Consider the following 23,090-nt stretch of genomic DNA (forward strand, 5'->3'; position numbering starts at 1 on the left):
TATCCACATGGTGGCTCACAGCCATCTAGTACTCCAGTTCTAGAGGATCCACCATGCCTCCTTCGACACCAAACGCACGTGTCCAGGCAGTACATTCATACACATAAAAATAAATCCATCTTTAAAAAAATAAAACAGAAGCAGAGCTGAGTAGGTCTTGCCTTCCTCTCCCCTCCCCCCTTTCTCTTTCCCTTTTCTCACTTTTCCTCCCGTTCTTCCTCTTTTGTCTTCCTCTTCCCTCCTTTTTTCCTTTCCTTTGTTCTTGACAGCTTTGTAGCCTAGGTTGGCCTTACTTAAACCTATGGCCTCAGCTTCGTAAGAGCTGGAATTAGAAGCACATGTCACTTGTAGTCGTTTGTTTTGTTTTGGTAAGACAATTTTCGAGATTGACAGGCCTATTAACATTTTAATTAGTGGTTTCAAAATGAACATTTCTAATCATTCTAATTGTTGAACTTGAAAGTTGTGCCATTTGGGGCCAATCTGATGGTCTCTTACTTTTGGATTTTAAAGTGCATCTGCTTTTAGCATTCCAGGTCTTCAGAACTCCTTACAGCTGTCAGCAAGCATCTCTGCAGCATGCTTTAAAAGCAGTTTGGGGGCCTGGTCCTGGTCCTGCATGGACTGGTATATTTGATGGGCACTGTGTACTTTGAATAACTTCTTAGACTTCCTGGACTGCTCTTGCTTCCTTCCCTCTCTTTCTCTCTCTCTCCCCACCTCCTTCTCTACCTCCTTTCCTCCCCTCCCCTCCCCTCCCCTCCCCTTGGTATGACTAAGTGCTCTGTCTGCATGTATGCCTTCATGCCAGAAGAGGGCATCAGATCCCTTTATAGATGGCTGTGAGCCACCTTGCTGGAAATTCAACTCAGCACCTCTGAGCCATCTCTCCAATCATAGTCCCCCCTTCCCCTTTTTTTCTTTTCTTCTTCCTCCTCCTTTTCTTACTCCTCCTCCTCCTCTTCTTCTTATTTGTTTGTTTTGTTTTTGTTTTTTGAGACAGAGTTTCTTTGTGTAGTCCTGGAACTTGCTCTGTAGATCAGGCTGGCCTTGAACTCACAGAGATCCCACCTGCCTCTGCCCCTGGAGTGCTGAGATTAAAGGGGCGCCACGAGCTCTTGCTTCTTCTGTGTCTCCCAGGTTACCTAATTAGTTTGAGTTTGTCCTTTTCTTCTGAAGTTTTATTGACTTCCACTGGTCTACTAAACCCCACATTTTTCAGTGTGCCTTTTTAGTAAGATTTTTGTTCTAAAGAGTATAACTTATAAAGAAATTACATTAGATGAAAAGTATAGCAAATTTTTAATAATAACATTACATTGTGTGTCATGTGCAGAGCTTAAAAACTTGACTTGTTATTGACTTTCTAAAGTTCCGTGCATTTGTGATCTTGTGAGGATCTTAGGCAGAGCAGGAAGGGCTCGTATCCCCTAGCCTTCTCTCCAGCTCCCTTGTTACTGACTCTTGCAGTTTTATTTGTATTTAGTAGGAAATACTTTTTTTTAAGGGGGGGTTTTCAAGACAGGGTTTCTCTGTGTAGCTTTGTGCCTTTCCTGGAACTCACTTTGTGGCTCAGGCTGGCCTCGAACTCACAGAGATCCTCCTGCCTCTGCCTCTCAAGTGCTGGGATAAAAGGCGTGTGCCACTGGCCAGCCTTTTTTGTTGTTGTTGTTGTTGTTGGGGAATACTTTTGTTTGTGTATTTTACTAGCTAATGAGGTATTAATAAACATTCAGTTATCCTGACTAAATACATTCTCCCTTTCTCTTTTATGTAGCATCAATAACTAGCTTTCTCACAGTGTTAGCTTGGTATCCAAATACTTTGCTCCGGACGTGGTGCCTTGTGCTTCATAGCCTAACACTCATGACAAATATGCAGCTTCATTGTAAGTTCAAAAATTTGTTTCTATAGGTCTCTGGCATGTCCTTTAAAATATTTCTACTATTAAGTTGTTGATTCCATTAAATGAAATGAATCTAAGGATTCATTGCTTTTTATTTCATTTTTCTTTATGGCATATTTTGATGAATTTAGTTTAATGGAAAACCTTTTACACTGATGTAAAGTGTTGTTCCAGTTCCTGTTTGTATTTTATCTCCTGTATACTGTGATACTGAAGATTTAGTACAAAGTGTGTGTTACCTATCCATAGTTCATAGGATATAACTTGTGTATGATAAAAAAGAATAGCCTATGCCTCACTTTATCTTAGAGAACTGAGTTAAAATTTCCCAAATAAGTGTGTATTTTTCTCTTTCTGGAAAGGGAGGGTTATTCTCTAAAATAGGACACTTGAGATTTGGGTCCTTTCCACTTGTCTGTTCATTATAGAAACATGTACTCAATGCGTTTTTACAGTCTGAAGAGAGGTGAGAGCACACGTGTGGTAGGTGAGAAGAGAGAAGGAAGTCCAGGGCTGTCTTCTGAGTAGAGGTTATTGAACTCAGGGCTTTTGGGTTGTGAAGCAAACGCTTTACTGTAAGACTGTATCCATAACCCTCTTCATATTTTTGAGCAAGAGACAGGGTCTTCCTGAGTTGCCCTATGTGGCTTTGAACTCCTATCTCCAGCTCCAGCAGTCCTAAGCTTATGGTTTCTCCTCTTGCTTCAGCATCTTAAGTAGCAGGGATTACTGGCCTGCACCACAGGCCCATGTGATTGAACTCTGCTTTAATAAGGAATGTAGAATTGTTCTTTGCAACAGAAATTGCTTATAAATACTGCATTTCATTATTGCTAGGGGTTATTTATTGCTTTCCCTACCCTTTTTTTTTTTTTTTTTTTAATAGCTGGTTCCAGCAGTTCTATTGGAAATCAGGAGACTACAGCTCATTTGTTGGTTTCAGACCCAAACCTCATTCATGTGTTAGTGAAATTTCTTTCTGGTACCAGTCCACATGGGACGAATCAGCACAGCCCTCAGGTAATACAGTCTTCAACTAGTGATGTGCACAAACTTTTCAGTAAACAGATTTGTAAAGTGTAATCCTTTAAAAGTAGCCATCCCGAAAAGCTGATAGTAAGCTTTTGTCTACACAGATTCATTTTGTTTGTTTGTTTGAGATAAGGTCTCACTATATAGCCCTGGCTGTTCTGGAACTCACTACATAGACCACGCTGACTTGGATCACACAGAGATCCACCTGCCTCTGCCTCCTGAGGGCTGGGATTAAAGGAATGTACCATCATGCCCAGCTTTTGTTGTTAGTTTTGAATAATTTAGTAAACAACATTAAATTTGGGGGGGAATTAAAGTTTTTGTGCAATTTCTCATTTAATGTGTGCTATTATTAGGATTGACAATTTTAATCATTTTATGACATTAATGATATACTCTAACCAAAAAATAAACCACCCAAAATAGTGCTCAGGAATGAGTTTAATGCATCTCACTGTAGATTTTCTTCATATAAATTTCACTTATGCTATAATGTGCTGCTTTTATTTAAGTAGTCCTACTTGATTACTGTTTCTTGGTGAAATACTTCTAGTGGTCAAATCATTTTTAACTTATAGTAAAAGTTATTTTAGGAGGCTGGAGAGATGGATGGCTCAGTGGTTAAGAGCACTGACTGCTCTTCCAGATGACCTGAGTTCAAGTCTCAGCACTCACATGGCAATTAGCAACTATCTGTAGTTCCAAGGCCTGATACCCTCAAACAGACATACATATAGGCAAAATAACAATGCACATAAAATAAAAATAAATAAATTATATTTTTAAAAAAGTTATTTTAAAAGATTAAGCTTTCTGTATGTCTTGGTTTTATGTCAGAAATGTGGCTAAGAGTGCTGTAATTTATTTTTTGTCATTAGCAATTACTTTTATGTAGTTCTAAAATAACTTCATGGATTTTATTGTGTTTCACTTTTCATAAATTCCTCTAGAATTGTATTCTTTTTCTAGCAAAGCAAATTAGAATAATTTTAAAAAGGAGGTGGGGCTGGAGATATGGCTCAGAGGTTAAGAACACTGGCTGCTCTTTCAGAGGTCCTGAGTTCAATTCCCCACACCCATATGGTGGCTCACAACCATCTGTAATGAAATCTGATGCCCTCTTCTAAATAAATAAATCTTTAAAAAAAAAAAAAAAAAGACAACTGTGTAGAAATTCTGCAAAGGCATCCTTAACCTGAAGCATGGTCTGCTCATTGAGTACTGGTTACCATGACTTATGTTATTGATGAGAAAGAAGTTTGGGAAAGAGGATTTTGGCACTTGGCATAGATGTATTTTAGCTTTAGGGTGTGTTGATTTTGTTGTTGTTTTGGGTTTTTTTTTGGTTTTTTTTTTTTTTTTTTTTTTTAGTTCTTGCTTTACTAGTCACTGAAAACAATGACCATTGGTGAGTCAGTTAACCTGAATTCAAGTTCTGTTTTTTTTTCTTTTTATGAAAATTTTATTTATGTTCATAAATGGCTTGTTTTCATGTATGCATGTGTACCAGATGCATGCCTGGTGCCCATGGATGTCAGAATAAATGGTTTGTCTTCATGTATGCATGTGTACCAGATGCATGCCTGGTGCCCATGGAGGTCAGAAGAAGATTAGAGTTATATAGACAGTTATAAAACCACCATGTGTGTTCTAGGAATCAACCTGGGTTCTCTGGAAGAGCAGCTAATACTTTTAATCACTGAGCCATCTCTCTAGTCCCAAATTATTTTTTTTAGGGATCACGTTTTCAATAAGGTTGTTCATAAAAATCAGTACAAAATGTTCTCATAGTTTGGGAAGTGTTACAAAGACATTTCTTGGTCATGGAAGCAAATCTTAGTTGTATGATCATTAAGAAATAAGATTAATTATAGAATATCCATTTTTAACTTATAGTAAAGATATGAAGAACTAAAACATAAATTTGCTCTCTCCTGTCACTGTTAATATTTTTTCTTTTTTTCTTTTTTTTGGTTTTTCGAGACAGGGTTTCTCTGTAGCTTTGGAGTCTGTCCTGGACTAGCTCTGTAGATCAGGCTGGCCTCGAACTCACAAAGATCCTCCTGCCTCTGCCTGCCGAGTGCTGGGATTACAGGCGTGCGCCACCACCGCCCGGCCACTGTTAATATTTTGTTCTTCCTCATAAGCATTCTTCATGGCTTTATACCTGACACTTTGAGAATGCCATTGATATAGCTCATTAGTTTTCAGTGGATATGCATCTCTCTTTCAGGTTGGTCCAACAGCTACACAAGCCATGCAGGAGTTTCTCACCCGATTACAAGTGCATCTGTCTTCAACATGTCCTCAGATATTCAGTGAACTTTTGCTCAAGCTAATTCATATACTTTCTACAGAGAGGTAAATGACAGCATGTATTCCTCCTCTACCTGTCCTGATGTGAAAATGAACGTGGAATCCTCCAAATATAATCCCCTGGATATTAACTTGTGTTTGTTTAGAACAAATAGACCTGAGGACAGTTGGGCTGAGGGGCTGTGTTTCTTGGTCATTTTCATTTCATTTCATTGTAGGTTGGTCCCCCCCCCCCCCCCCCCCCCCCCCCCCCCCCCCCCCCGACTTTCAGTTTCTGTTACAGTAGGAACATGGTACCTCAAAGCTCCACCTTTAAGACCATTAAAATTTTTAGTTGAAAATTATTTGAAATTATTTAAATTCTTCTGGAATATATAGAGAAATAAGCATGATTCCTTTTTAGTATGTAATAATAGTATGCCAAAAAGATAACTCAAAAAGAAAATAATCTCAAAGAAATCATAAGTAAACAAAATTATTCAGTATGTAAAAAGAATTGTGGCCATGTTGTGTTAATTCTTAAAATGTATTGAATGTTTCAGTATCATAGGTTGTCATAGGACAGTGAATTGTAATCATTATGTAACACCTTGGGACCTCCCTTTTATATGGAAAACAAGCCCTGTGCCACCAAGCTACATTCCTAGCCTGAGAAACACTTACTAAACTATGAACAGTTTGTCATTTATGTAGAGGTCAAAGAGACTACCTTGTTAGCCAGTGTCCTCATAATATACAAATGACAATTACAGAAATCTGCTTCTCATGAAAAAATCTTTTCATCTATTACTTTAAGATAATTTGGTATTCTTGTGTTTTTTCCCTTCGTTTTCAATTTAGAAGGGAAGCTATAATTGTTGCACAATTCCTAAATGATCTTATAATAAAACTTGGAGCCAGATACTGGGGTAAATGCTGAAAGATCAGAGAGACTAAGGGACAAGCTACTAGAGAAACTTCTCACCACTACCGAATCCTCGGGCTGAATGGAAGGCGAGATCCTGTCTCCATGAATCCTCTGACTGAAAGCCTGAGTCCTCAGCCAAAAGGCTCCAGTTCCTGTCCCCTCACACCTTATATGCCTTTCTCTGCCCAGCCATTTCACTTCCTTCCTAGTGCTGGGATTAATGGCTTGTGTGCTTCCTAAATACTGGTAGCAAAGGCATGAGATCTCAAGTGCTGGAATTAAAGGCGTGTGGCTACCAAGTACTGGGGTTAAAGGTGTGTGCTACCACTGCCTGGCCTCTATGTTTAATCTAGTGGCTAGCTCTGTCTTCTGATCATCAAGTTTTATTGATACACAATATATCACTACAATAATAAAGTGGACATGAACAGAAAACTTGGGTACAGTTGAAGAACTGCTAAATGAAGAAATGTCATAGTTAATTCTGTTAAAACTACCTAACGTGATTTAATTTTTAATCCTTTCTGTTTCTGTCTCTGCAGGGGGGCCTTCCAGACAGGCCAAGGACCTCTTGATGCTCAAGTGAAGCTGTTAGAGTTTACTCTGGAGCAGAACTTTGAAGTTGTCTCAGTTAGTACTATTTCTGCTGTGATAGAGTCTGTCACCTTCTTGGTGCATCACTATATCACTTGCTCAGACAAAGTAATGTCTAGAAGTGGATCAGATAGTTCTGTAGGTGCTCGAGCTTGCTTTGGGGGACTCTTTGCCAACCTCATTCGTCCAGGTGATGCAAAGGCTGTTTGTGGTGAAATGACAAGAGACCAACTCATGTTTGATTTGTTAAAACTTGTGAACATTTTAGTACAGCTGCCTCTTTCAAGCAATAGGGAATACAGCGCAAGAGTGTCCGTGACCACCAATACAACAGATAGTGTTTCAGATGAAGAAAAAGTCTCAGGAGGCAAAGATGTCAATGGAAGCAGTCCCAGTGTTCCAGGATCTCCTGCATATGTTGCTGACTTAGTCTTAGCCAACCAACAGATTATGAGCCAGATTTTGTCTGCTCTAGGCCTGTGTAATAGCAGTGCCATGGCAATGATAATTGGTATGTATTTGGAATATTAATCTTAATCTTTTCTTGGAACTATACCTATTACTTTTTTGTAGCATTTTTACAACTTACGTTATTAGTGAATACTTTATAGGAATGACTTTATAGGAAATGCATTATCAGAAAGTTGTATGTGTTAGTTTCAAAAATTCTGAGAAACTCTTAACAAAGTAAATTAAGAAATCAACATTAACCTGGCATAGTGGCACATGCCTTAAATTCCAGCACCCAGGAGGAAATGGAAGAGGGCTGTCTGTGAGTTTGAGGTCAGCATGCTGTACATAGGGAATTATAGGTCAGCTAAGGAATCCTTGTCTCAATAAAAAGCAAGATTAAAACATCCATCTTAAGTACCATAATCTATCTATCTATCTATCTATCTATCTATCTATCTATCTATCTATCATCTATCTATCTATGTCTGTAATGATTTCAGTGTATTAGACACCAGTAAGACATACCTGTTCCTGCTTGCTTTTATAATGCATATTTCATTATACTTTTATATGCCATTGTTTAACTTCTACTGTTTGGAAATTAATATATTTTACTGCTTTAAAAAATTTCTTGAATACTTTAAGAAAATGTGACAAAGTTCAGTTTTGATACATTTTCTACTACTAGTATTTCTGTCTCCCCTTGTTTTATTTCATGTGTATGGTGTTTTATCTAGATATATGTCTGCACCTCGTGCATGTAGTGTCCTCGGAGGCTAGAAGAGGGCATCGGATCCCTGGGACTGTAGTTATAGACAGTTGTGAGCTAGCCACCATGTTGGTGCTTTGAATCAAAAGTGGGCCCTCCCAGGTAGCAATGGCACTTGCTTTTAATCTCAGCACTCAGGAGACAGAGGCAGGCAGATCTGTGTATGTTCGAGGCCAGCCTGGTCTACAGAGTGAATTCTAGAATATGCAGGGCTACATAGAGAAACCCTGTCTCAAAAAAAACCTGGGTCCTCTGGAAGAGGAGACAGTGCTCTTAATCCAGACCCTTTATTTTCTTCATGAGTGATACTCTCTTAGTCATATAGTAGGACACTTTTTTCTAGTAATCTACAGTGGGAGAGCTCATGTAAGATGATGCCCCCAGGAAATCATACTTTATTCAGTACTGCTATAGATATTTTAATCTTTATAGATGTGTAGGGGTGTGTGTGTGTGTCTGCCTGTCTTATCTATTCATGAGGGAGACTTATATACCTATCCTTTAGTGTTTTTTTTAAATAAATTTTTAATTTTTATTGTTTTTTATGTGTGTGGTTTAAAAATGTGTAATCTTTTATTAAACTAGGTGCAAGTGGCTTACATCTCACCAAACATGAAAACTTCCATGGTGGGTTAGATGCCATATCAGTTGGAGATGGATTATTTACCATATTGACAACACTTAGTAAGAAAGCCTCTACAGTCCACATGATGTTGCAGCCAATCTTGACCTACATGGCCTGTGGATACATGGGCAGACAAGTACGTTCAATCCAACAGCAGCTGCAGTAATTTGAACAGTTTGATAGTAATGCATGTAGAGAATTACATATTAGACAAATTAAGAGTATCCATGTAATGTATTAGAAAATAACATAGCAGATCATGAGCAAAGTGAATTTTATTTCAGTTTTAATAGACATTGAAGAATAAAATTACTTTGCATAGTATTTCAAAAATGACTACGGGGATAGTAAATGAAAATATTCATAGTCTGAGAATTACCACTACTACTACTGCTTCTTTTCCCGAGCTTGCATAGTTGACTATCAAGATGGTTCCCGAGATGTTACCAAGAACTACTTGAGATAGACAACTCTTCAAAATTTATCTTTGTTGTTTCTTTTTAGTTAAAGGGGGTTAGGGTAAATTTTTACTTAATGTAATGTTTAAATTTATTCATTGGTAGTTACGTATTTTGATCATATTAAGAAATGTAATTGTCTAAATTTACAGGGACTTATAAAATCACATTGTATTTATTTACTTTGTAGGGTTCTCTTGCTACTTGCCAGTTATCTGAACCATTGTTGTGGTTTATTTTGAGAGTGTTGGATACTAGTGATGCCTTGAAAGCATTCCATGATATGGGTAAGATAAAAATCCCAAATGCTATCATTTTAGTATGATCTTGGTTTTACTATGCGTTCATTTTTGTAGTCTGTGAACATTTACTGTTGATGTCCAGTCTTGTTCTTAGGATTGTTTTCATTTAGTACTCTTTGTGAATTTAGGTGGAGTTCAGCTTATTTGCAACAATATGGTTACCAGTACAAGAGCTATTGTGAACACTGCAAGAAGTATGGTATCCACTATTATGAAATTTCTTGATTCTGGTCCAAATAAAGCTGTTGACAGCACTTTGAAAACAAGAGTCCTTGCCTCTGAGCCTGACAATGCAGAAGGGATCCATAACTTTGCACCCCTCGGTAAGAAAACTAGTCCTTGCTCTTACTACTGTGAGTCAACTTAGTCCCTTGGCTGATGTGAAACAAAATTAGTTCTTGACACAAGTTAATATTAGATTAGTACCATTTTAAATATAATTAGTACCATTTAAATATAAACAGTTGCTTTTATAGGCTGTCAATACCAGAACATTCTAGTAAGAAAAAAGGTTTTAACAGGCTTTTGGTTTTTTCCAAGTTGAAATAGGTGTACAGTGTATACACCTATGACATTTTTAGGTCTGTTTTCTCTTTAAATGTTAATCAGCTTGTAAGGACTTAAATATTAATATGTTTTAAAGAATTAATTGAGATATGTATTCCTTTATACTGCATATCTTTTCATGCTTTTCTTATTTCTGTTTCATTAACATGAACATTTGTGAACTAAAGTTTATTCTCATGGTAAAAAGTATAGTGGATAGCGTTTTCTACTTAATTTAAAAATTGCACTAGACCGTGTTCATTAGTAATCATTTGTCATCTGAATAATGAACTTGTCACCCTGTCAGTCTTACTGTTAGGAATACATTGATAATCATGTTTCATGATTGAAAGTGTTGCAATTCTACCAGATATTTATTTTCTGCTCTTTTTTATAGTTTAATATTTAGACTCTCTGAATATTTCTGTGTCTTCCTGAACCTTTTCACAAGTTTGTATTTTTTTTTTTTTTTTATAGGTACAATCACATCTAGCAGTCCTACTGCCCAACCAGCTGAGGTGCTTCTGCAAGCCACACCACCCCATCGAAGGGCTCGTTCCGCTGCTTGGTCCTACATCTTTCTGCCAGAAGAGGCTTGGTGTGACCTTACCATCCACCTGCCTTCAGCAGTGTTGCTGAAGGAGATACATATCCAACCTCACCTTGCATCCCTTGCAAGTGAGTATTATGATGCATCCTGAGAATAACACTAGTTTAGAAACAGGTGGAAATGGGAAGTACTATTGAGCAAGCCCCAATATATTATTCACCTTTGACTTTAGGCTGTGTGTGTGTTTAATCAGTTTTAAGTACAATATTTTACATTATCCCTAAGTAATTTCTTATTAAGTGAAATGGTGTTTTTTGGTTTTGCTTTTGTTTGGCTGCTTTTTGTTTGTTTGTTTGTTTTAGGGTTTTTTTTTTTTTTGCAGTTTTGTGTAATTCATTTGGTTGTTAATTGGGTACCTTTTATCAAAATATTTTAAAGTAAATTCCTTAAAATATTGGAAAATCAGTTCCAGATTAAGACAGAATCTCTGTAGTGTGTTCATTAATAGTACTTGGTAGTATTTTTCACTTTGGAGTCACTTAGCTTCCTTCAGTATACTCATAGTTTATATTGAGACTTTCACAGTCACTTGCGTTTACTGTATCTCATTGTTATCCAGTGTCACTCAGTTGGATGAAAACTCGGGGTATTTCATAGATTCTTACCATGTTTGAAAGAATATTTTTATTTGAAAGATAGTCTACTATTTAGTCATGTTATTGAAGCTATTACCTAACCACATACAATTAATATAAGGTGAAAGTCAGGCATTATGTCACGTGCCTATAATTTCATCTCAGGGGAGCCTGATATAGGAGAGTTTTGAGCTTGAGACCAGCCTCAAGAATAACATAGACTAAAATCTTACTTTAGCAGGTCAAAAACTATTTCAAAAGACAAAGTCTTCTTGGCATGGTAGCATAGTCCTTTATCCCTAATTACTTAGACTTAGGCAGTAGGATTTAAAGTTGAGGGTCTGCATGGGTGTAATAATGAGTGAGCAACTTAAGGGGACCTAGTTTGAAGATAAAAACAGTGAAATGAGCCGGGCGGTGGTGGCGCACGCCTTTAATCCCAGCACTCTGGAGGCAGAGGCAGGCGGATCTTTGTGAGTTCGAGGCCAGCCTGGACTACCGAGTGAGTTCCAGGAAAGGCACCAAAACTACACAGAGAAATCCTGTCTCGAAAAATCAATTTAAAAAAAAACAAACAAACAGTGAAATGATCTAGTGATGTAGCTCATTGATAGGGCGTTTTTCCCATTAGGCAGTGACTTCAATCTCTAACATTCTATCTTAGCTTCCTTTCTTCCACAGTGAACTAACGTTCAGTTAAGTGAGCCTGAAATGAGCACTTTGATTTGGAAGGAGAAACGTTGTGTAAATGTGGCTAGATTTTACACGTGGGAATTAGGAAAACAAGTACAGTGTAGGTAGGGAAAGCAGATATTTATGCATGCTCAATAAACAGATAAGGTACCTGTTGGATTAGAGATTGAATACATATATTCCAATGAAAATTGAATAGATTTATTATTAAATAGTGTTCGGGATTTCCTTTTTATTTTTATTTTTGTTTCTTACACTGTATTGTTCCTGTAAAATATAGCTAATAGTTTCTTGAAATGTTTTGAAAGTTACAGTTTACAAAGTTTTTAAAATTTCTCTAATCCTCAGTATAAGCCTGGTGTTAAATTGACAGCTAATAAAATTATACTTTGTATGTTTATCATTTGAAATTAAAAATAAAACCAATTTTTAAAATTTTTCTTTGATAGGTATGTTTTCTCTATAGGCTTCTGTTCTATGCTAGGGGTATTAATGACCCCGTGGGAGTTGCCAGTTTGTTACCTCACTGGAACTTTTTAAGTAACAGGAATTGATACTTTTAAAGTTTGAGACTGTTTGGTTCAGGTTTAAAATGCAAACAAAAATAAAGATGAAACCTATTTTAAAATTAACTGTGAATTTAAGCATAGTGTTGCAAGTTACACTTGAAGTTTTGAACCAATTGGTATTACTATTCTGTTCTTCTCGAATTATTTTAAACAGCTTATCTTAACGTTAACTTGATATAGTCCTTAGTATTCATGACAGTTTTGGTAGAACAGGAATAATAAGTAATTGCTTGTTAGGTTGGGATATTTTGCCTTTTGGGATTATTAGTTGTGTATGTATTGAAATCTACAGTTAGTATTTCTTTAGGCGAATAGTTCAATTATTTATGATTATTTAATTATTAAAGATCACTTTTAAAAAATTATGATGAATGTTAGTGAGAAGATATTCTTTGTTATATATAGTGCTTTCAGTAATTTTATATAGTGTGTACACCTGAAAGCTGCCAAATTAGTGGAACTTGTATTAGAGTCTGGCATCTAGTTCGCTTCTTCTTTTTTTTTTTTCTTTTTTTCTTTTCTCTTTCTTTTTGGTGTGTGTGTAAATATTCCATTTTTTCTTTCTGTAGCCTGCCCATCCTCAGTGTCTGTTGAAGTAAGTGCAGATGGGGTTAATATGCTACCTTTGTCGACTCCTGTTGTCACAAGTGGTCTTACCTACATAAAAATTCAGCTTGTCAAAGCTGAGGTAGCTTCTGCCGTCTGCCTCAGACTACATCGTCCTCGGGATGCCAGCACGTTAGGCCTTTCACAGATTAAACTATTAGGCCTCACTGCTTTTGGCACCACTTCCTCAGCCACGGTTAATAATCCTTTTCTTCCATCTGAAGATCAAGTTTCCAAAACAAGGTATGTTTTTATTTCTTAAATGATCTCTTTTGTGTTCAAGGCCAGCCTGGTCTATAGAGTGAGTTCCAGGACAGCTGGGGCTACATAAGGAGACTTTGTCTCCCAAAAAAAAGAGGAAAGAAATTATTTGTTCTGTGATATATTTTCTGTATTAGATTGTAGTAAGTTGTTGTTCTGTGTGTGCTTATATCATACCTAGTTCTGTGAGGTTTAATATGATGATTTTGTGAAGGTCTAACAAAACAGTAAATTGAGAATTTTATGTGTTTAGTTTGTGAGTTGACCCTTGCTTGTGTGTAGTATGTTTGTTTTTGTAGGTTTCAGTTTGGGGACTATACTCTTGCTTTAGGGATTCCCAAGTACCTTGCAACAGGAAATATTTGAACCATACAAACTTACCCATAGAAACAGTGAACCAATCTTTATGGTGATTCATCAGTGTCAGTTTATTTCACTCATACAAGGGACTGAAGGTCTCCTCTAGTTCACATTTGATAGATTGGTTTCATTAAAGTTGTTACTTGAGCCGGGCGGTGGTGGCGCACGCCTTTAATCCCAGCACTCGGGAGGCAGAGCCAGGCGGATCTCTGTGAGTTCGAGGTCAGCCTGGGCTACCAAGTGAGTCCCAGGAAAGGCGCAAAACTACACAGAGAAACCCTGTCTCGAAAAACAAAAAAAAAAAACAAAAAAAAAAAAACAAAAAAAAAAAAGTTGTTACTTGATCAAACATTTAGGATTTCTTTAGTTTTATGAATCCTTTAGTGTTACTGTATATAACAAAGTTCATTGCTGATGTTTTTTTAAAGCAAATATGTAGTTCTTAAATGATGCGAGCATTGTCCTCTAGAGAAAGCTTACTGTGTGTGTAATTCAGTACTGTGTTTCCAGCATTCCAGAACTTGTAAGATATAGTCTCTTTTATTCCTGCAATAATGTGAGGTATGTATGTTACCATGCATCTACTGTTGGATTCTCTATTTCAGCATTGGTTGGTTAAGGTTATTACATCATTGCCTTACTCATATAAGTGATCTGGAAGGAATGATGGCCAGTGCTGCTGCACCTACTGCCAATCTGCTGCAGACATGTGCTGCCTTACTGATGTCACCCTACTGCGGAATGCATTCACCCAACATTGAGGTTGTCCTTGTGAAGATTGGATTGCAGTCCACTAGAATTGGCCTGAAGCTCATAGACATTCTCTTGAGAAACTGTGCAGCATCAGGCAGCGATCCTACAGGTGACTGCTGACTTTGCTCTTACAAGTTTTATAAGCCTGTGTGGTGATCATACTTGAACTACATGGTGTTTGTAATTAACTCTTTCTGAAATGAATTTCTCTTAGAGCTCTGTTACTTTTGAACTTTTCTCATAATTTAACCATATCTTCCATTTTAAATTGGCTAATTTAAAAACAATATTTTTCCCCCCTTGGCTTAGATTTGAATAGCCCTTTACTTTTTGGAAGGCTGAATGGACTTTCCTCTGATTCTACAATAGATATTCTTTACCAGCTTGGTACAACTCAGGATCCTGGAACTAAAGACAGGTATATGTTTTTTATTTAATCACAAACATGCTGTAGTGAATTGAACTTAATACTCTCCCTTAGAAAGGCCTTACAAAAGTATTATATATCAGTATCTATTTATATGCTTTACGTAGTAGAACATAAATGTAGATTCTTTATGTTTAGACATATTTTGAATGCTTTTGAGCTAAAAATAGAATTCTGAGTCAATATTGTCTTTCCAGGATTAGTTCACATGTAAAGATGTTGTTTCTATCAGATATCAGTTGTAGCATTACTGGACTTTCTTTTTCTTTAAAGAATTCAGGCCTTGCTAAAATGGGTCAGTGACTCTGCAAAAATGGCTGCTTTGAAGAGAAGTGGTCGGATGAACTCTATGTGCCCGAGCTCATCAGCTGTTGACTATGGTCTTCTCATGCCGTCCCCCTCTCATCTGCACTGTGTAGCGGCGATTCTTTGGCACAGTTATGAATTGCTTGTAGAGTATGATTTGCCAGCACTGCTGGACCGAGAGCTTTTTGAGTAAGTCTGAGTAAAATCCTACCCTCTTCCCCTGGGTGCTAGATTACTGTAGGTTTCGCTTGATAAGTAGAGTATTTTGTCTGTTTCAGTAGTTTTCCACTCTAAAGGTGGTGGGACCTGGGAGAATAGAGCCTAAAAATGAGGCGGACTAAAATCTCGCACAATAGCCAACTTTATTCACAGCATCAGACAATTTATACTCTAAGGATTAAAAAGAGTCATTTGAGTAAAGTATATAATCACAAGGACAAGCCACACATGGCAAAAACATGTTTTTCCATATCCGTATATGAATAACAACAGCTGATGTAAACTGACTCCTATCTGTTACACCTGGGAGGAGCATGGAAACACATTCCAAGAATAATCTCTTTTTGAAAAAACTGAGGTCACAGCACAAGAGTCTTGTTTTCTTGGAGTTTTCTCACAAGCACTCCGAGTTCTCACATGACTCCATTCTTGGACTATGTTCCAACAAATGATAATTTTTTCTTGATAGTAATGATAGTTTGAAAATAATAAATACAAAAGTATAGTACTTTTGAAGTGAGATACCACATTATTATTTTCTCCCATGCTGGGAACGACATGTTCTATCACTGAGCTAAAGTCCCAGTCTTCCTTGTTTTAAGATTGATTAGCAATATTGCTAGCTTTTCTTCAAATCAGAAATCTTTGTGTAGGTGTTCTGGAGGGCTTTGTGTTATTCTCACTTGCAAATATTTCTGTCAGCTAAGTTTTTCTTTACTGTGCAGCTGTGGAAGGAAAGTACACGAAGAACGATGGAGATTGGCAGGGATGGTGGCCCACCTCTAATCCTAGTTATGATAGATGCATTTGGGTGACCCCGCTGTCTAGTGTACCCCACGTGTGCAAGCAAACATGCTGGCATGCTCCGCAGATGCAATGCTGGGCTGTTAGACGATCCACACCAGGAGGGCAGGGTGCTAGTGGACAGTCATTTACGACACAGATGCCACATCTGCACAGATATGGTTTATTGTCATAGAGAGACGAAAAGAAAGACAAAAAAAGAGGGAGAAGAGAGATAAAGAGACAGGAGTGGGGGGGGGGGTCGAGGGCACATACTCGTGGGAGGAAAGGCAGAAGAGAGAGAGGAGCGGGGAGGTTTCCTTAAAATGAGGTTTTTACATCAGGATGCAGGATGGCGCCAAGGGATAGGTCGGAATACTAACATTGGGTTCCAAGGGGTGGGTCAGAATATTAACAGTGAGACCCTATCTCAAAGAAGAGGATTGGGAGTGGGAGGAAATGTCAAGTAAACTCTTTTTGTCATTACATTTAATCTCCTGTAGGAATTTTTTCTGCAGTGAACGTTTTCCTAAAAAAACAAACAAAAAACCAATTATTCATGTGGTATCATTTCTTTCTCTAGGTTACTTTTTAATTGGTCCATGTCTCTTCCGTGCAACATGGTTTTGAAGAAAGCTGTTGACAGTCTACTTTGCTCCATGTGCCATATACACCCAAATTACTTTTCCTTGCTCATGGGCTGGATGGGAATTATCCCTCCTCCAGTGCAGTGTCATCATAGACTGTCCATGACAGATGATAGCAAGAAGCAAGATCTTAGTTCGTCATTGACAGATGACTCCAAAAATGCACAAGCACCTCTTGCACTAACCGAATCCCACTTGGCAACTCTTGCTTCCTCTTCTCAGTCTCCAGAAGCTATTAAACAGTTGCTAGACTCAGGGTTGCCCTCCCTTCTTGTGAGAAGTTTGGCTAGTTTTTGTTTTAGCCACATTTCCTACTCGGAAAGCATTGCTCAGTCAATAGATAATTCCCAGGACAAACTCAGGCGGCATCACGTTCCACAGCATTGCAATAAGATGCCTATCACAGCAGACCTAGTTGCTCCTATTCTGAGGTTTTTGACTGAAGTTGGCAATAGCCATATCATGAAAGATTGGCTTGGTGGTTCTGAAGTTAACCCACTGTGGACAGCACTTCTATTTTTATTGTGTCACTCTGGATCAACTGCTGGAGGACATAATTTAGGGGCACAGCAGAGCAGCCCAAAATCAGCTGCTCATCCTTCAGCTGCTACCACAGGACTGACGACTCAGCAACGGACAGCCATTGAGAATGCAACTGTTGCCTTCTTTCTGCAGTGTATTTCCTGTCACCCTAATAATCAGAAGCTGATGGCACAGGTAAGAACACAACCATCTCAGAGTTGATGGGGCCTTACTAATAGGAGAAAGTATGGCATTTTTGGAAGTAGTTAACTGAGGGCCACGTGATAATAAAGCTTGGGATTAAGTACGTCTAAGTGTCAGAATCTAAGCACAATGAAAGTATCAGTGTCTTTCCCCGCTCCTTGAAATATATGGTCTTAAAATCCATTACATTTAGGGTGAGGTGACTGGAAATTCATGACCATTTTGACTACAATCTGATACTCTTTCAAAACTCCCTAGTTTAAGAACAAGTCTGAAAGAATGTAGTTTGGCTGCTGATTGACTGTTAGATATTACCAGACTGCTGTCATCACTGTTGGTTTGCCTCTCATCACACAGACATTAAGAGTAGGTTTCAGGAGAGAGGCTCTGGACATTACAGATTACTGGAGTTAGTCTGGTGTTTAAGGATATTTGCTGGAGCTTTGGTTTAGTTTGTTGCTGGCTTCTATAGCTCTGTGGCTTTTGTGGCTTTGGGCAAGTTGTTTAATATATATATCAGGGCTAATACCTATATCAGAGAATTTTTAACACAGATATTGTGTACAAGTACTTTAGCATAAAACTTCTGTGAAATAGGGGAGTATGATGAACAGGAAAAAGCTTCTTTTTCTTCCTGTTAGTGGGGATTGCTTATTCCTGTCATTCTATATATAGGAGAACATTCCAAATTTTTATAAATATAGAGTGACGTGGCTTTATTAAGTGGAAAAGCAAGGTAAATTAGTGCTCATAGTAGTAGTTATTAAGGAAAGTACTTTCTGCTTAAAAGGGATTGCTTGAATTATAAGTTCAAACCCAGGGGCATAATTATTGATATTTAAAAGTTAGAACTGTGCTTTGAGTACACCGAGTTGCTGTGTTCCTTTGATTTTTGGCTTTATTATTACCTATTTCTTATTAAGACTTTGCTTTTGATGCAATACCAACACCCCCTACCCCCAGTCCTCACTATGAAGCCCAGACTGCCCTCAAACTCGCAAAGACTTAACTGCCTCTCAGTGCTGGGATTAAGGCATGGGCCACCATACCTGACTAACGGCTTGTCTAAAAGTAATTTTTACTATATTAAAAACACTTTGATATTGACTAAAATTAGTTATACTAGATGTGAAAAAATACTAAGCATTCCTCTCGGCTATTGAAATGGTTCTTGCTTTGTTTTGTTTTGTTTTTTTCTTTTTTTGTGAGTCAAGGTCTCAGTATGCAGGCTGGCCTGGAACTTGCTATGCAGACTAGGCTGACTTGAGTTTAGACACTTACTTGCTTTGACTCCTGAGTGCTAGGATTAAAGGCGTGTGCCATCATGCTAGGCTGTTTCTTACACTTTTAATTGTTTATCTGCCTGTGTATTCCTATACACAATATAAACAGTTTTTTAAGATAAGCAGTGTTTATATGAAGACTTGATGCATTAAAATACTTTTGTTAGCCAGGCAGTGGTGGCACATGTCTTTAATCCCAGCACTTGGAGAGGCAGAGGCGAGCAGATCTCTGTGAGTTCGAGGACAGCCTGGTCTACAGAGTAAGTTCCAGGACAGCCAGGGCTACAAAGAGAAACCCTGTCTTGGGAAAAAGTTTGTTAGTTTACATTCTTAATTTCTTGTTCATTTTTCAAAATATAAACCTTCAAATAATCCACTTAACTTTTGACATTTCTTGCCTTGCCAGGTTCTCTGTGAACTATTTCAGACAGCTCCTCAAAGGGGTAGCCTCCCAACATCAGGGAATATTTCAGGGTTTGTACGAAGACTGTTTTTACAGTTGATGCTGGAGGATGAAAAGGTGACAATGTTTCTTCAGTCACCATGTCCAGTGAGTAATATTAATTATTACCTTCATGTCTCTATAACTTGAATACTTTTTGGGGGAACTTGCAGTGAGCTCTGTTCTCTCTCTCTTTTTTTTTTAATTTTCTTTTCACTTAATGTGTATGAGTGTCTTCCTCGAATGTGTGTCTGTGTACCATATATGTGCCTGATACCCAGGGAGGTGAGAGTAGGATGTTGGATCCCTGGAACTAGAGCTCTGTGAGGTGCCATGTATGTGCTAGGAATCAAACCCAGGTCCTCTGTAAGAACAAGTGCTCTTCACTGTGGAGCAATGGCTCTCCTCGTTAGTAATGCAGCAGACTGAAACAAGAGCTTTTAGAGTCAGTGACAAACATGTCAGCAAGGATAGCCATAGCCCCTTTAGGGAAATAACAACTGTACTGTATTTTGAATTATGTGATTTGTTTTGGGGATACACACATTATGTATTACCAATCTAAAAAGTGGATGAGCAATTCCTATGGAAAGCATACCAGAAATACTTAAAATATGCAAAGTACTTAGTATGCTTTATTGAACTTTTTATTCTTCCTTTGAAATTGATTCGTAATGGTATGTATTCTAAAACACTCAACTTTTTAATTTTTTTCCAGCTGTACAAAGGGAGAATTAATGCAACTAGCCACGTCATCCAACACCCAATGTATGGAGCAGGTCATAAGTTTCGTACTCTTCATTTGCCAGTCTCAACAACATTATCAGATGTTCTTGATAGAGTTTCAGGTAAGTTTTAGTTTTTCTTTAACCCTGTTTCATGCGTTTGAGCTTTAAGAATACAGTTTATGCCTGGTGACTGTGGCACACATCTTTAGTCCCAGCACTCGGAAGGCAGAGCCAGCCGGATCTCTGTAAGTTCGAGGCCAGCCTGGTCTACAGATCGAGATCCAGGACAAGCACCAAAACTACATGGACAAACCCTGTCTCGAAAAACAAACAAACAAACAAAAGATTTATTTTTATTTTATGTATATTTATCACATACATGCATTGGTTCCTCTGGAACTGGAGTTAGAGACAGCTGTAAGACACTATGTGGTGCTGAGGACTGAACCTGGGTCCTGTGCAAAAGCAGCACACTCTCTTAGCTACTGAGTCAGCTCTTCAATCCCTTGTAACTTTATTAGTTTCCACCCATTCAGAAACTGTTTCACAAAAAAATGTAAATATCTTCATAGCTTGAAAACAGAACACAATACTAATTAGGCAATAATGAATATTACCTTCAGGGAATAATAGTCTTAGCTATGATGTCAGCTATGTCTTGTGATAACAGGATAGGAGCTGGAAGTGCAAACAGTCCACTGGAAATCGTTGGTGGGTTTTTCCCACACACAGCCATCTGGTCACTCTCTTGTAGTTGCATTAGTATATGGATGGCAGGTTTCAAATTAATAAGTATTTTCTGAATCTAGAGATAAAAATCAACAAATTGTCAAAAATGAAAATAAAAGGAGAAAGATTACCTAGTTACCTCATTGTTCATAAATGTTAGTGAAGAAAGCAGACTGAACATTCTCTCCTAGGTGCTTGTAAACAACATAACATGTATTAAGGAAAAATCTGCTTTTTTCTTATTTGTTCTTTGAGCCAGAATTTCTTTTTGTAACAGACCAGGCTGACCTCAAACTCAGAGAGATCTGCCAGCCTCTGCCTCCTGAGTGCTGGGATTAAAGGCATGTACTACCAAGCCCAGCTAGAAAAAGCTGCTTTTAATGGCACTGTGAACATCAACTTAGATAGTTAAGAGTTTATTGCCATTTAGAAGTTCTAGTTATTGAGTGAATAAAATGATTATTCTCTGTAATAAGAACTGTAATTTTCTCTAGTGATGTGCCTGTGAGAATGACCCATTTTGCATCTAAAACCCAATTATGATTATGTGTATTACATTTTAAAGGTAACTGGTAATGTGTATGTGTTATGACATAAAAATAGTTATGTTCCTATTTATATGCTTAAGAGGGAGACCAGTGTTTTCCAGGGAATTAGTGAAGGAAAAGGATGGGAGCTGACAAGTTACCACATGAAAATCCAAAGCTCACAAGAAAAGACAGTTTAAGAGATTGGGAACGTGCTTGCTTGGCAGCACGTATAACGTAATTGGAAGAACACAGAGAGGAGCAGCACTCCTGCACAAGGATGGCATGCAAATTCATGAAGGATTCCATTTTTAAAGACAAAGTTAGAAACTTGTAAACATTTGCAGGTAGTAAGTCAAACCATGTAGGTGAAACTGCTCACTATTATGAAATCAAATAAAAGAATTCTCTTCCAAGACGGTTCTGGGGGTAAAAGAAGTTTCTAGAGGCTGGGGCAGGAGGATCACTAAAGCCTGGGGGTTAGAGTCTAGCATCACAGTGAGACCTTGTGTCATAGCAAGAAAAAGATTGGTTTTTAGTTTACATTCCTATCTACTAACACAGTTGTTTGCATAGAGCTCCAGTTCTACCCCTCAGCTATACAAAGAATACAGTAGAATTTTAATATGCTATAATAACTGCATTTTATAGTTTGTTTTTAATTGAAAAATGGCAACTTACTGTTAAAACAAAACTAATGCTATTGCTTTCTTTCTGGATAATGTAGAAAAGCACTGTATTTTAGACAGTATTTTCTTACAGATACTCCAAGTATCACAGCTAAACTCATTAGTGAGCAAAAAGATGATAAAGAGAAAAAGAACCATGAAGAGAAAGAAAAGGTGAAGGCGGAAAATGGGTTTCAGGATAACTACAGCGTTGTTGTTGCTTCTGGTATGCTTTCTGCCATCTTTATTTCCCTTGGTTTCTAATGTAATACAGCACTGTATGTTTACAGAAACATCATCTAATAAAGTAAATGTACTCATGAGATATTGGACTTATGTTTTAATACATAATAATGTTGTACCAGAAGTCTCTGATTGTCTGTAGAATTACTTAACTGGTTTGCTTACAGTACTGCACCAGGAACTGAACATGTATGAATAACGTAGATACTGAATTTTAATTTGATAGGCTGCCCTTACCACAATATAAATTTCTAGTATTGATTTAGGAAAAAGAAAAAATACTATCAAGGGTAACTGATAGTTTTGTAGAGTCATATCTTCCACAGAATTGAGATGCTTTTAGTTCAAATGAGAAGGCTCTATTAAAAAAATGAGGTGAACCAGAGGGAGAGGGAGGGAGGAAAAAGAGAGAGAGAGAGAGAGAGAGAGAGAGAGAGAGAGAGAGAGAGAGAATTAAAGTATGCTTAGACAGCTCGTCATCAGGATATTGGTATATTTGCCTTCCCTATCAGAAGAATCAACATGACGTCTCTTATACCTATTTTCTAAAACTACGGTTTTGCTTGAATAGCCACATGTATCTATAGTTGATGGCAACTTGCAGTATTCTTATTTTCTTGGCAATTATAGATGGAAAGCCAAAATTACAACATATTATTAAGGTCAGATGGAATTGGAAGCTTAGATCTGGATTAATGATTTGGTGTTAGTTAGGAATGCCTATTTTATTAAAACATTTTAGAAACTTTTACTTTATATCCTAACTACAGAACAGAAAAAGCTAACCAGTTATTATCTTTAAGGGTTGAAATCACAGTCTAAACGTGCTGTGTCTGCTACACCACCTCGCCCACCATCCAGGAGGGGAAGAGCAATTCCTGATAAAATCGGAAGTACTTCCTCCAGTGCAGACGCTGCTAACAAAATCATCACCGTGCCAGTGTTTCACTTGTTTCACAGACTCTTGGCAGGTACTGCACAAGTTGTATGGTAGCTCTGTTGCTTGGGCTGATTTAAAGAGGTA

General features: G+C 37.7%; 1 protein-coding gene and 1 non-coding gene across 2 annotated transcripts in view; both read left to right on the forward strand.

Moving 5' to 3' along the window:
• The window catches only part of Birc6 (baculoviral IAP repeat containing 6), a 205,629-nt gene that overhangs the window by 107,793 nt on the left and 74,746 nt on the right, over window positions 1-23,090 (forward strand). The window contains 17 exon segments of the mRNA XM_052746262.1: window positions 1,778-1,888; window positions 2,793-2,926; window positions 5,175-5,302; window positions 6,707-7,269; window positions 8,566-8,741; window positions 9,254-9,350; window positions 9,494-9,688; window positions 10,389-10,589; window positions 12,928-13,207; window positions 14,191-14,447; window positions 14,648-14,756; window positions 15,039-15,260; window positions 16,657-17,437; window positions 19,136-19,279; window positions 19,890-20,019; window positions 21,918-22,049; window positions 22,870-23,037. Of these exon segments, the coding sequence (XP_052602222.1) occupies window positions 1,778-1,888; window positions 2,793-2,926; window positions 5,175-5,302; window positions 6,707-7,269; window positions 8,566-8,741; window positions 9,254-9,350; window positions 9,494-9,688; window positions 10,389-10,589; window positions 12,928-13,207; window positions 14,191-14,447; window positions 14,648-14,756; window positions 15,039-15,260; window positions 16,657-17,437; window positions 19,136-19,279; window positions 19,890-20,019; window positions 21,918-22,049; window positions 22,870-23,037 (3,828 nt within the window).
• On the forward strand, window positions 21,368-21,470 carry LOC128116130 (U6 spliceosomal RNA). The gene has a single exon (XR_008220389.1). It is a non-coding gene; the product is annotated as a U6 spliceosomal RNA (small nuclear RNA).

Source organism: Peromyscus californicus, unplaced genomic scaffold (assembly GCF_007827085.1).
Source record: "Peromyscus californicus insignis strain IS unplaced genomic scaffold, ASM782708v3 Scaffold_1__1_contigs__length_55948999, whole genome shotgun sequence".
Classification (NCBI taxonomy): Eukaryota; Metazoa; Chordata; class Mammalia; order Rodentia; family Cricetidae; genus Peromyscus; species Peromyscus californicus.